Source organism: Psammomys obesus, unplaced genomic scaffold, assembly GCF_907164565.1.
Source record: "Psammomys obesus unplaced genomic scaffold, mPsaObe1.curated_primary_1811, whole genome shotgun sequence".
Classification (NCBI taxonomy): domain Eukaryota; kingdom Metazoa; phylum Chordata; class Mammalia; order Rodentia; family Muridae; genus Psammomys; species Psammomys obesus.
This window is the reverse complement of record NW_026585742.1, coordinates 160,831-175,268: the sequence shown is the minus strand read 5'-3', so window position 1 is coordinate 175,268 and position 14,438 is coordinate 160,831. Positions and strand designations below refer to the sequence as shown.

General features: G+C 46.3%; 1 protein-coding gene across 3 annotated transcripts in view; it reads right to left on the bottom strand.

Moving 5' to 3' along the window:
* Flnb (filamin B) overlaps nucleotides 1–14,076 on the bottom strand; it is a 132,391-nt gene extending 118,315 nt beyond the window's left edge. For 2 of the 3 annotated variants that reach the window (XM_055599036.1, XM_055599037.1), the window contains exon 1: nucleotides 13,637–14,076. In XM_055599036.1, coding sequence (XP_055455011.1) covers nucleotides 13,637–13,928 — 292 coding nt within the window. In that variant the 5' untranslated portion in view covers nucleotides 13,929–14,076. The remainder of the gene's footprint in view (nucleotides 1–13,636) is intronic. The other variant, XM_055599035.1, reaches the window with a different exon arrangement.
* Nucleotides 14,077–14,438: the final 362 nt, after the last annotated feature.

Genomic DNA, 14,438 nt, shown 5'->3' with positions numbered 1-14,438 from the left:
AAGAACTGAGGACTCAGCTATCACTTCCCAGATCCACTCTTGTATTAGAAGCCATAGAATGCACTACTGGCAACCTCCTACACCCATCCTGGCCCAGTGTTCTGGATGTTCAGGGTAGTTCCCAAATATTAAGGGTAGTTCCCAAATATTACTGTAAAAAACTGTCCTAAGCCTCCTAATACAAGGTTAGATCATGCAGGGTTTAAGTCTATACTTAGGGCAGTGAAAGTGTTGGCAGGTGATGCAGGCAGCCCTACAATGTCCCAGATGTCAAGGGCCTGGATTAGAGGGAGACAAAGTGATACCCAGGGCCAAGTTGGGGACAGCGAGTCTCTGGGGATGGATAGAAACAGTAGGCTGACTTTGCTATTCTGCTCCAGATGAAAGCATGCATGTAAGGCAGTCATTATAACCTCGTCAGCATGCATTAGTACTGGAAATACCTTCATGCCTTTTCAGTTTCCTGCTCGTCAGTATTTTCATGAAATCCTGAGAAGATAAGCACCTGTGACATTAGTGTAAAGACTCATTTTTCCAGGGTGAAGTGGGGCCAGTGCTGAGGACCTGACAGCGACAGCTGTCATTTCCTGAGCACTTGCTAGGAGCCAGACACACCAAAAAGAGCTTTCATACCCCATAACCATGAGGGAGAAAATGTGGGGGGTTTTGTTGCCCCTCACTCCCTTTGTAGGCTGGCTGTGAATTCATCTGCCTCAGCTTCTCAAGCGCTAGGACCCCTCCCAACCCCCACCTTTTTGAGTGGTCTCTCTATGTCGTCCAGGCTGGTTTCAAACCCCTGTGTTCAAACTATCCTTCAAGCCTCAGAAGCATCTGGCATTACAAACCACTGCAGGACAGAAACAGCTTCCTGTGGTCAGTCAGAGCAAACAAAAAGGTGGTCAGCACATTACAGTTCTTTTACAGGGCATTTCTTATACAGACAAGGCAACACCAAACGTCAAAAAAATGAGCTGGGAGATGGCTCAGTCAGTGAAGTGCTTGCCACTGAAGTATGAAGGTCAGAGTTCAATTCCCAGCATCAGTGTAAAAACCTGCCCTACCCGCCGCCACACACATACATGAGCACATATACACAGGATAAAGAGGAATAAAGCCCTTAAAAGAAGAGGGCTGTGTGAGATAGCTTAGCACGTAAAGGTGCTTACCTATGCAAACTTGGCAACCCAAATTCAATCCCTAGGATCAAATTGGAGGTGAAAAGAAAAAACAAAACAAAAAACAAAACAATTTTCGCAAGTGGTCCTCTGGTGAATCTACACATATGATATGACAATGAATGCCTGCCCTTATCCCCCGATCGTGTTTGCGTGCACACACATACACACACACACAAACACTAGTAACAAAAAAGACATCTTTTTTAACAAATCAAAAAGTGCTAGCAAGATGCCTCAGCAACTAAATATGCCTACTGCCAAGCCTGATGATAACTCAAGTTTCATCTCTGAAACCCACATGGTGGAAAGAACAAAACCACTCTCCAGACTTATCCTCTGACCTCTACCCAATAGGTATCACTCACTCACACACACATACACACAAATATGCTTAAAAGTTTTAAAAAATGGGAGGGGAAAACATTGAAAGAGACAAAAATAAAAGAAAGGGAGAAGGGCAAAGAAGCCAGTAGGGGATTAAAAATAAAGAAAAGAATTGGCCAAACTGTGGGTTTGAATGAGAATGGACCCTGTAAGTTCATATATTTGAATGCTTGGTCCCCAGTGAGTGGAACTGTTTGGGAAGGGTTAAGAGGTGTGGCCTAAGGGTGGGCTTTTTAAAAGCTGTACCATTCTCAGCTCTTTCTACCTCCTACTTACCTATAAGATATAAACTTACATCTACTGCTCCAGCACCAAGTTCTCCACCATCATGATCACAGACTCTAAATTGTCTATAAATTTCCTTGGTCCTGGTGTCTTATCAACAGATAAGTAACTAAAATACAAACTGGCAAGAAAAATAGAAGAAGCCATCAAGCCTTGGCATTCCTAGGAGTGGTGGCTCCTGCCACCAAGGAATGGTGGCTATCCCATCCCTTGGGAGCTTGTCCCAAGTTTGGGGCCTGCCTAGCTACAGTGTGAGAGTCTGTCTTTAAAAAGAAAAGTAGCGCATGCCTTTAACAGGCAGAGGCAGGCAGATCTCTGTGAGTTCGAGATCAGCCTGGTCTAATGTTGAGTTCTAAGACAGTGAGAAATACACTGTGAGCCCCTGTTTTGAAAGCACAAACAAAAATAAGACAACAACAACAAAAAAAAAAAAAAAAAAAAAGGAAAAGAAAAAGTGTTATCATGCTTTCTATCCTTAAAATCAGGTTTTCCAAAAGTCCAGAAAATGTTACTAACCTAAATGGTACCTCCTCAACAGCTGATTAAAACCTCAGGTGACCTCTTCTCTCGATAACAGTCCCAGTCATTTAGATCTGGCCATGGTTCTAAGCACCTCTACCCTTCATTGATAATGAGATCACTTCTTCCTCTAGCCTAAGGTGACCCTCTGCAGTGGGGGAGGGATCGGTGCAAGAGGAGAGGGGAGCTACATGTGTGATTTACAGACATTTATGGACCTCCAGGACTAGAATGCTATTTGGAAGTACTGTGAGAGGTCAAAGTACTTCCTATCAGAACACTCCAGAAAGCCTGCCCCACAGGAAATGGAAATGGGATATTCTGTGGGTCTGGTGTCCTTGAGAGCACTGGGAAAACAGTTCCTCCATAAGAGCATGAAGCCTTCAGGACAGTATGGGATAGTCTCTACAAGTCGGAAGGAAGGCAAGGGGAACCAGGCTGTCCAACTCCATTCTGCCAGGAGACTTCTGAAACATATTTTAAACTGTGAATGTAGCTGAGCAACTAAAAACTAAACTGAGTTTCTCTACTGGGCAGTGAAACATGAGACAAAAATCGCAACAGTTACCAAACATAATAACTGTTATTAACAGACCCTGGCAGTCCCAATAAAAATTGCTCCTAAAAGCTTTTAAGACACAGGAAGTAGCTGGAACACCCCTGCTCCATGGTTGACCAAAACATATTCCTGAACCAAGGGAGACTTCCAAACCATAATGAGTGGCAAGTAAGACTTCCAATTTTAATGCTGGTACAAGCACAGTTAAAGCTCAAAGGTGAATCTTGTTACAAACACGGGTGTGAGCAAATGACTGCCCAAGAAAGCTCCAGTCCACAGTCTCTTTCCTAAGAAAAAGCACCTCTCTTTCTCCATTTCAACCAAAAGGAGATGTAAGCCAAATTCACTAAAAGGAAACAAAAACCTCATCAAAGTTCTTTATGGGTGAGATCCATGCTTTTCTATGTTCTTGATTTTTTTTTTAAATAAGTAATTACAAATGTAAATTTAAAATTACATTTATTTATGTATCTGTGTGTGTGTTTTTATGTGTGTGCCTGCATGTCAGATATGTGGAAGAAGTCAGGGGAAAATTTGCAGGAGTTCTCTCTCCTTGCAACATCTATGCCCCAGAAATTGCATTCAGGTCTTCAGGCTTAATGACAAGCACTTTAACTCCCTAAGCCACCTCACCAGCCTTCAAATATGACTTATTAAATTTTAATAAAAAAAAAAAGAAAGTACCAGAAGTAGGTTTCAAACACATGCTGAGGGGATAGCTTTACAAGACTGAAATCTTGAGATGGCTCAGTGCTTAAGGTGCAGGTTTAATTCCCAGCACCCACATAGCTGCTCACAACTATCTGTGACTCCAGTTCCAGGGGATCTGACACCCTCACACAGACATACATGCAGGTAGAACACCAATGCACATAAAATTAAAAAATAAATTATTTTTTAAAGTGATTAAAATCCTAACAATAACAGCCAGCCACACCCTCACTGGGTGTGCCTCAGTTTTCCTTAAACTGTATAAGGACATTAGAACAATAACTGTCTCTCAAAGGTGCAAAGAGCTTTCCTTCAGCTATTGCTGAGAGGCCTTTCTAATGCTGCCTGGTACTCAACAGACACTCAGTATATTCTCTGTGCGTCTCATGGCTTACCTATGATTACTGGGAAATGAGCCTCAGTGGCTTGCTATTTATTAAGTTGTCTGAGCGTTACATGGCAACCTGGGAAACCTTGCTTTCAAACAGATGATGTCAACTGTCAGTGGTCAGAGGGCTTACTTAGGTTCAGTATCACAGATCCAAAAACAGAGTGTTTTGCTGGGACAACCACAGGTCACTAGACATTGTTCCCACTTTAACAAGACACAAAATAAAATAAATTTGAAAGCCACTAAAAACTAAACACACTGCAAACAAATCAATGCACTGGGCTTTTTATTCAATCCACTCTACTAGAGACTGTTTATCTATTCAGTAAGTAATTTCTTAAATTCCTATTGAATGCCAAGCTCAGGGGTAAGCAAGACACAGCCCCTGCTTTTGGAACAATTATGATGCACAACAGAGGAGACAAGTCAGATGTTGAGAAAGGGATGTCAGTCCTAAGGACCAGGCAATGGCCTCCTGCTGTTAAAGTGACTGCCCTCCCTTTAGATAGCAAAGAAAACACAAAAAAGGGACACAGAGGACTGTGAAAGAGAGGTACCTGCAGGAAGTGGACCACTGGCCCCTAGCTCCTTCCAGTAGCAGTCCCTCTGTCCCTGAGGCATCCCATCCCAATGTGCGGACTAGCCTCCTTCAGCTGCTATGAAGAACATGACAAGCCACTTACAGGTGCTTAGCTGGCTCCACCTAACTGCTCTGTTCAGGACACTTCCAGCTTCTGCCTCCAGATGACCTGAAGCATTCCTGTCTGCCTCTTCCGGTCAGAATTTTGTGAACAGAACCCAGAGCTCTGCTCAGTTAAGGGAACTACCAATGTCACAAAGACATGCAAAGCCTGGGAATACAGCTCAGTTGGCAGAGTGCTTGCCCAGCAAGCAAGAAGCCTTGGGTTTGATCCCTAGCACTGCATAGACAAGGTGTGGCAGCACATCAGGAGTTCAAGGTCATCCTTGGTTTCATGTAACCAAAGCCAGCCTGGGATACATGTAACCCTGTCTTAAAAAAAAAAAAAAAAAAAAAAAAAAAAAAAGTCTTTAGAGTTTTGGTCCCTAAAGGCCCTGAGGAGCAATGTCCCATTTCTGGCCACTTTATAACCAATGACTCTGTTACTTATCCTCAGACTTAAGGGAATGCTTGACAGACTGTGGAATGCTGAATCATTCTTGTTTCCTTGGAATCTGTTAAGTCCCTCCAGGAACATGGGAGGAAGTGAGAATGATTCACGCAAGAACTGTGTTACAAACTTGATAAAAACCAAGCTGTGTCCTTGAGTGATGGCTTGTAGAGGGCAGAGAGGAGCCTGATTTTAGCCACTGGAAACCTTTCCTACCCTGGCCTGCCAGGGAGGCCGACAGTCCCTCGGTCATACTCAGCATGAGGTGAGAACAGACACCATTTCTTCTTGTGGAAGGAAAGCCAACTGCTTGTCCCCCTTTTTATCTCCCATCTTAAAATTTCAATTTATGTGTCACAGCAAATTTACATAATCTCTGCCACAAATCCCCACCCGTTTCCCTATATAGTGAGGGTGCCAACATTCCAAGCTAAGTTCCAAATAATTCCAACTTCTTTGGTTGCCTTTCTATCAGAGAGGAAATTCCAGAAAAGTTGTCTGGCATAGCGAAATCCTTATGAAAATACTCAGTAAGGTGACCAGCCCATTTAGTCAAAAGAGCTTCAAATCTCCATGAGAAAAGGAATTCATGCCAGCATAAAGGGCCTTCAGAGACAGAGAACAGGAGTGCTGTGTAAACACCCAGACCTTTCAATCAGCCAGTCCTGAATTGCTCAGGAGGCTGAGCCCTGAATGGGCCTTCAGACCAGCTTCTCTGGGAGGGGAGAAGGCCAGGGGCAGCACAAGCTCAGCTTCAAGCACACAGCTTCCTTCCTGCTGGTGACCAGCCTGAGCCCAGCTGAAAAATGAACAGAAAGCCACTTGGTGGAATTGCAGGCAAGATATGCCAGAGCCAGGAAACAAATAAAAGACCACTGCAGGCCCGGGCAGAAAGGAACCCTGCGCTCCCCTGGAAACAGCTTCCCTGGTGGTTAATGTTTAAAGGTGGGAGAAGGAAGGGATAAAGGTGAGGTCATTTCTGACAGAGAACAGCTGGGCCAATATGCACTGTCACCAATGCTCTCCCGACGAGGCCAGCCAGCTCTTGTCACATTCCCCCCACTGCAGGCCACACTAGCTTTGTGGCAGGCACTATGAGTTCTCCAGATTGACAGAAGTGGCAAGGAATGAAGGTTGCCTCCCTCCTCACCTCCAGTTTCCAGGCCTCATGACACAAGGCCCAACCAGCACTTCAAAGCAAACAAACAAGCTCTTGCTATTTCCCACTGGGACCCAAAGGCCAATGAATCACTGAAATATCTAAAGAAACTGCAGAAAGCACCCTCCATACACAATGCTCCCTGATGCTGGAACTGGTAAGCCAAACGGGCCCAAGAGTTTTGTGGTATGTTGGGAAATTTCTTTCTCCCTTCCCCCAATTCTAGGGATTGAACCCAGGGCCTCACACATTCTAAGCATTCTATCACCGAACTATATCCTCATCGACAGGCCCCCACTAAGTTGTACGAGCTGGCCTGGAATTTGTGCTCTCTTAACTCAGCCTCCTGAGCAGCTGAAGCTTATGTCATCAAGCCCAGATTGTGGCAGAAAACCTTAGTGTTGCATTAATCAAGCACAAATGAGTAAAGCCTGAAGCAAAACAAAACAAGAAATAAACCAAACACCACCAACACCCAATCACCAAGTCCCTCCCACAACCCCTTTCTACAATGGACCTATTTTACTTGACAGAGTACAGCCTGGCTGACAGGAAAATACTGCTCTCTCACAGGTCAGGTCAGTCCAACTTTTTGACACTGTAACAGGACGCAGTCATCCACAAAGTTCACACTCCAGAACAACAGAACTGAATTACAAAAGAAAAAGAATTTGCACATAATGTTTTAAGTAATTTTACAGTTTTGCATCGGGCCACACTCAGAGCTATGTTGGGGAACAAGTGGCCCAATGGCTTCTAGTCAGACATAAACACGCAGGCACAGCATGTGCCAGGCCTGACTTATCAATGGAGGTGGATTTCAGCCCTAGTTTTTCTCACTTATAAAATGCAGGAGGATCACAAGTTTGAGAACAGTCTACATTAGAAAGTGAGACCCTATCTCAAAGACAGAATGAAGCATTACTGGGTTTGCAATGAGGGTTAGGAGCAGTAAGAATTGCACAGACCAATGTTCAGAAGACAGAAGGCATGGAAACACTTGTTGTTACATAGAGGCTGAGCGGACACACCTCAACACTGAGCACGCAGACAGCAACATCAGGAGGCAGAGCTGGTGCCAAGAATAGACAAGTAAACAGAACAATGCTGCTGTCCCTGCCAAGCTTTCTGCCTGAACTACTAAGAAAAATCAGGTTCTGATGGGGGAGGAGAAGCAGTCAGCCACCGTGAGTACGGTACAGCTTCATCACCAGGACCGACTAGGTCAAGAGCCAAGCTATGTTTCTGCCTGCAGCACAAAAGAATCTGGCCAAGGACATTCTGGAGTATGGGGATTGGCTGAAAGAGGATGAACGGCAGCAATGGCTCTGTGGTAAACTTTGCCACTAAACAATAGGCAAAGTAAAAATCTTATCCAATTACTTTATATAACAGTTTGTAGGAGAGATATAACAACTATCATTTATCCAAGAAATACACTGAAGGAAAATGCCAGAAGGTTCTTAAGCCTGTCTACAATATCAGCACCTTGAAGACTGAGGCCATCCTGAGCCATCTGTCTCAAAAACAAACAAAACATATTTATCTTTATCTTTATCTCCAATAAAGCTATCCTCACTTACCATTTTGGCACCATAGCCTACAGAGAACCACTTGGTTTTCTAATCATTTTTCCCAAGAAATGCTCTCCATAGGACATGGACTCAGTTTTCCATGAAAAGCAAGACAGTCACCTAAAGCTTTCACCTTAAAGCTTCTGAAGAAATGCTATATTCTTCATCATGCCTACTCCGTGGTCACTGGCACATTCACTAAGTACCTAGTTACAGCAACAATGTAAAAGCTGATTTCTAGTAGAATGCCATGCAGGACAACTGTAATTATTATTAAAGTGGGAATGGCACCCATTTAGGTTAAAACGGCTCATTCCATCAGGCTTAATAGGTTACATTTGTGGTAGGCGGCGTTATAACACAGATCCAGCCCCTATAAAATGGGAACTGGGGTAGGTGAAGAAAGATAATAAACTTGGTGGTAGGGCAAAAGGCCCTCTACAGATTCCAAATGGGCAAGAAGAGGCAAGAACACCTGGAATTCCAAGGCCAGCCTAGGCTACAGCAGACTCTGCTTCAAACAAACCAACAAGCCATTAACGTGAATAGCGATCATTTGGGTATAATACTGTGGGTATGGCAGGGCCTCATGCGGCCCAGAATAAGCTGAAGATGACCTTAAATTTCCGATCCGCTTGCCTCTACTTCCCAAGTGCTGGAATCACAGGTGTGTGGCACCAGGACAGGTCCATTCAGTTCTGGGGTACAAACTCCTGGCTCTGCACATCCTAGGCAAGAATTCTACCAGCTGAGCTACAGTCCAGCCTAATCAAGCATATTGCCCTCTGCCACCACACCACAGGAACTACTGTTCTGCTTCATTCTGCAGATGGAGAAGCCAAGGCTTAGAAAAATTAAAGCAACACACCAGGGCTGTTATGGGGCAGTGAGCTTCACAATCCAAACAGTGTACCTTTGAGTCCATGCCTGGATGGCCAGGCCTCAGACATGCTGATCCCACGTATACAGAAAGGAAGATGCCTAGAAGCTCTGACCATGGCCTAAAAGCTTGGGGTCAGAGCATCGATGACCCCAAAGTGCAAGGCAGCCACACTAAACCAAATTAGCACACCACTTGGTGATGCCTGCTCATAGGGGGCAGAACCTTGACATGTGGGAGGGAGTACCTAAAGACACACTTGGCTCCGAATAAAAGCCCTTCTTCCCACAGACCCTCCAAGAATGAAGGCAGCCACTGGCTGGCATGCCAGCTCCACCATTGCTAGAGCTCAGCAAAGCCCCAGCCACCATCTGGAAGTGATTTGGCCCAGAGATTCCTGAACAGGGTGGGAGGTTGGAATGACAGGCGCCTGGAGCTCCTGTCCAGCTCAGAAACAAAGCTGCTGTGAATGGGGCCTGGGGGCAGCCAGAACATACCAGGGTCATCCCCTTCCAAGGAGCAGACACCCTCTAGGCAGCGCCTCTATTTCAGCAAGCAGGATGAACACTGGCCAGCTGAGCTGGCCTCCCAGAGTGGTACCAACTCTGAACTTCATTTCAGTGTGCAAACCCTTCCAGCCCAACTTGAGATTATCTGACAGCATCTTGGTCAGTTAACAAGCACTCACAGAGCACTTACTATGTCCCCTGAACTGTTCCAGCCACTTAAATACTTTTTATTGTATGAGTGCTTTGCCTGCATACCATACGTGTGTAGGCACTGAGCGTGTGTACCTGGTGCCTATGTAGTTCAGAAGAGGGCAGAATATTCCCTGGATTCACAGATGATTATGAGCTACCATGTGGGCGATGGGAATTGAACTCAGATCTTCTGCAAGAGCAATAAGTGCTCCTAACTACTGAGCCAGCTCTCCAGCCACTTTAAATAATATTAACTTGTTTTATTACAAGTTATGTAAAAGATACGTAAAATTATCTTTGTTAACAACCTTTTAAGGTGGTACTTATTATTTCTATTCCAGTAATTACATGACAGAGGCATAGAAAATTTTAAGATACTTGTGGCGAGAATTGAACCAGGACACTGTACCCTTAACTCTGTATCTCACAATAATGGGCTGCTATCTTGTTGCAAATTGCCCTGAATTTGTCAATTCTAACAAAGCATACACTTTAACTACATACATGTTCTTTGGGGGGGTCTTAAACTACATGGTCCAAAAGGACACACTGGTTTTTGCTAGCTAGTTCAGAAAGAACCACAAATGGGAACTGTCTGCAGTACATTACTTTACTGATGATGGGATCAAAGAGCTGATGAGATCAAAGATGGGTGGCTTGGTGACCCACCCAGGAATTCAAAGTCTTGGAAACTCATGCCAACACTGCCGAGACTGCCCCTGTACAGGTAAATTAAATAAGCATGAGGGTCAGCTGCGTCTTGAAAAAAGGGGAAAAATTCTCTTCTAAAGGACCAAACCACAATATATTACCCAAATATCTAGCAGCCTCAATTGTCATTCTTGGGCTTGGACACCTCTTTTCTTTCCAAAGTGAACTGGGCTGCTCAAAATTCAGGAAGATTTGTGGAGAACACAAGTAAATAAAACTGCCAACTCCTGACCAAAAAAAACCCCCAAACTATAACTAAGCATGATGAGCCTCACTGTGAACCGCTCAGACATATTCTTGTGAAACTAAACAAAACTTTCAATTTTGGGATAGAGCCTAGGGTGGGACCAACTTCTGATGAACCACAAATGTGAGTAAGCAAATAACCAGGGTTGTCTTTCAAAAGTTGTTGGCAGGTATGCCACTGTCCTCTGGCAGCTGCTGACCATCTCATGGCTCACAGCTGGGCTAACCAACATGATTCTAAAGGTTCCCACAATGTAAACTGTTGGGAGTTAGCCAAGGCCTATGATGATGCCCTAAATTCATCTAATAACCTACCCTGGTTATGGACTAAAACATGAGCCCCTGGGGAACAGGAAAACTCAATAAAATGCCGCCAATAGAGACAGCAGCTATTCCTCAACAGAGTTAACCATAGATAGAACACAAACCGACTCCACTTACCTCCTGACAGTTACAACATTTAACTCCCTGGAGCCCTTATCACAGCCCAGAGGATTAATCCCGTCACTCACCAAAGACCCTATGATCCCTATTGCACCTGGGGCTAAGGTTCAAACTGGGGGTATCCAGCAGCCACTTCAACACCCTGGAACTTAAAAGTGTAGGCTACATCAGCCCTTTCATACAGAGAGGGCGAAAGAACAGGGTATTTTTTTCATCTCTGACACTAGAAGGAAATTTACTTGAAGTTCAAAATCAACAGCTTGGCAAACCTGCATTCTGGGCCCAGTGTACTTTCTGGCCGCGTCACCTCCAGAAATTGGTTCATTTCTGTTTTCTGTCTTGTACCAAGTAGGGACTAATACCAACAAAGGGGACAGTAACAACAGCAACTGCTTTCTAAGTACTGTGTGGCAGCCTGGGACAGAACCCAGCCTCTGACCCTCTGGGGGATTGCTACAGAAGATCATTATCTGAAGGACATTAATTGTTATCAATTGATTATGCTGGAGAGTCAAAGGGAATAGTCAACAGAATATAACACACAGTGGGTGGCCATATAAAAATTACCATGGTGAGCCCAAGACAACATAGAATGAACCATGAATAAGCGAACTGAAGGCCAAGCTAGAAGACATTTTTTTGGACGGGCTATTACCTACAACATCCCTAGGAGTAGAAGGATGCCTTTGGCTCCTTCAGCAGTCTGGGCCCCTGGCAAGACAGACAGGCCTCCAGAGGCTGGAAAACCTGTTTGCTAAGAGATCTTTCTGGAAAGCAACTAGGGAGGAGTTGTATGTAGTCACACCCTCTAACCTAGGAATACACTTTGGGGAATATGATCCAAGAAATATTTTAAAGGGACAAATCAAATAGTACAACTTGGGAGGGTCTACCGAAACAAGCTGATAAAAGGAGGATAATATGACTCAGCAGGTTCACAACGGGAAATGAGGACCAGTCAGAAAACTGTGAGACCACCACCAGACAGGGCCAGAGTGAGACCCTCAAGCTTGGAGCATGGCTGCAAAGCCATGATGGAAGCAGTGGCCTGGGAGTAAACAGTTGGTAAATTAGGCAGTCCTTCACGTTCTGGTGCTACGTTTTTGTTTTTTTTGGTTTTTTTTTTTTTTCTTTTCTTTTTAAGTGATCCTATGTCATGTTTAACTCCTAATTTAATTTAAATTTCTTTTTCGAGTCAATGAAATAAATACACAATTTAAAACAAAGAGTGGATCCAAGCTGAGCTCGGCCAAGCAGGCCTTGAGAATCATTCTTCATAGGAGAATTGCCTGTAGAATTGAGTCCCCCCTCCTCAATACAAGAGATGGGCCCCCCTACCCAACACACCGTTCCCCAAGCAGCTTCCTCCACTGAGAAGCCACCCCCGGGAGGGAGAGCCTGCTGAGAGATGAGGCTACTAGTAGCTGCCTGGACTCAGAAACTAGCAAGCTCAACTACCTGGCAGCACAGGTGTGGGGAAAGTCCAGGGTGAGGCTGGGAGGAGATTCAGTCTGGAGGGAACCCCTTTCCACTGGAGAAAGTCCCAGAAGCCACACCCACCTTCCTTTCTTCCTGTCACTGGGGTCACTATAATGGCCTTATTTCCTCAGGAAGAAAGCCCAGCCCTAAGTAACACCGTCCATGAAGTGCACGCATCCTCTGCACACACACTGTGTACACCAAAATCTCTGAATAAATACATGCTGTATGTGCAGACACGGAAGCCTAAGGGGCAAACGAGAGAGCCCGGGCTCGGAGAGAGGGCCCAGGCAAGCGCACACTTCAACCCGGTCCCTACCGTCACAAACCACATCAAAAGCCCTGTTCCCTCGTTAGAAGTCTGAACTACTCCAGACCTTAATTCTCTCACCCAAGACAGTAGGAAAGAAGCCAGACTCAAACTCCCTCTCTCGGGAAGACCAGGGAAAGGGCTGGGGCACTGCTTTAGTTCTTAGCTGGGCCATACTAGTGGTGACCTTGAGCAAACCAATTAGCCCTCTAAAAGTCCCCTCTTCTGTAAAATGGGCCTAAGGACATCTCAGCTCACGGGACGTTAAGTATTGAGGTAACTTAGAAGGCTGTGGACACGCAGCCAGCGCTAGATTAAGTCCTCTTCTACAGACATTAATTATTATCGCCACGAAATTATCTCAACTTCAGGGAACCCGCCAGCGATGAGCCAGAGCTGAGACATGAGGACATTCCCTGTGACTCCCCTTTCCAACCTCAGGGCCCACACCCATTCCGATGTTGGAAGGGGAGGGGAGGGTCCCGGGTCCTCGTTTCACCTAGGTGAAGAGGTCTCAAGCCAGAGAACGGCAGCTTCCCGAGTCTCCACACCCAGACTCCGAGCCAACGCCCTTAACAGCCCGGGCGGATCGCTCAGGTGTGGGCGCACCTGGCGAGCGTGAAGTAGGAATTTAGTATTTGAGTCCAGAGCTTTGCCATCAGGGTCATCAGACGATTTTCCCAGCAAACCCCGGGGGTCCCGTAATCAAATCTCCAGCTGTGAATGGAGGTTCTTGCTGCTTAACCCTCCCTCAACACCGCAGCGGCACCGCCAGGCGCACCGTGCCGAGCAATCACGGCAGGTCCCAGCCCACAGATGGCACCGCAGAAAGGGCCTAGGTTCCTAAGTCCTCATCCCAGGGCCACCTCCCCCTCGTCTAGGCGCCCACCCCCACCCCCAGGAAGCAATGCGCGGTGGGGCGCGCTGCCGGACCCCCTGATTTCTGCAAAAGTAGGGTCCGGCCACAACACTCACCAATGGACACGAGCTTGATGCTTTCGTGGTCCAAGAACTCCAGCGCCACCGACACATTCTCCAGCTTCATCTGTCGGAAGGTGGGCCGCTGGTGGTACTTGTGGTGCATGCGCTTCTGGCTAAGCACCTCGAGCAGCGCTATGAGCCGGAGCCCGTCGCTCAGGTCGGTCTGCAGGTTACCGATGCGTTTGTTCACGCATTTGAGGTGCTCGTTGCACCAGCGAGTGAACGTGTTCTGCTGAATCTTCTTCCACGGCGCGTCCTCCGCCAGGTCTTTCTCGGTCACCGGCATCCTGGAGGTGGAGAGAGCAGGCAAGGAGCACAAGGGACTGAGATAAAAAGCCCCAAGGGCCAGGAGATAGGGAAACGAGGCAAGTGGGAAGGGGGCTCGAACTCCTTGCTACCGTAGCTGCAACAGGAGTTGATCTGCTCTCATCCACCCCGAGCGCGCAAGTAGAGCCTGGCCTGGCGCCTGCGCGCTACGCCGCACCGCCCCCGAGGCTCCGCCCCATGCCGACCCTATAGAAGTGAATTCCTAAGCTACGCTCGCCCTCTACCGGGCGAGCCTGCACTACGCCGGAGTTGCCTCCTAAGTCTCACCAACCTGATGTGCTGGCCAGCAAGAAGAAAGTAACCTGGGAAAAATCCAGAAAAAGGGCACATAAGGAGGTGGAGGACTAGACAGGACGACCACGTGGAGAGGGAATATGCCACATATATGGAGGCTCAGTGAGAGGCAGGTGCTCTTCTCAGAGTTTGCAAGGCAACTGTAAGTTGGAAACATTGATTTCCTTATGTCAAG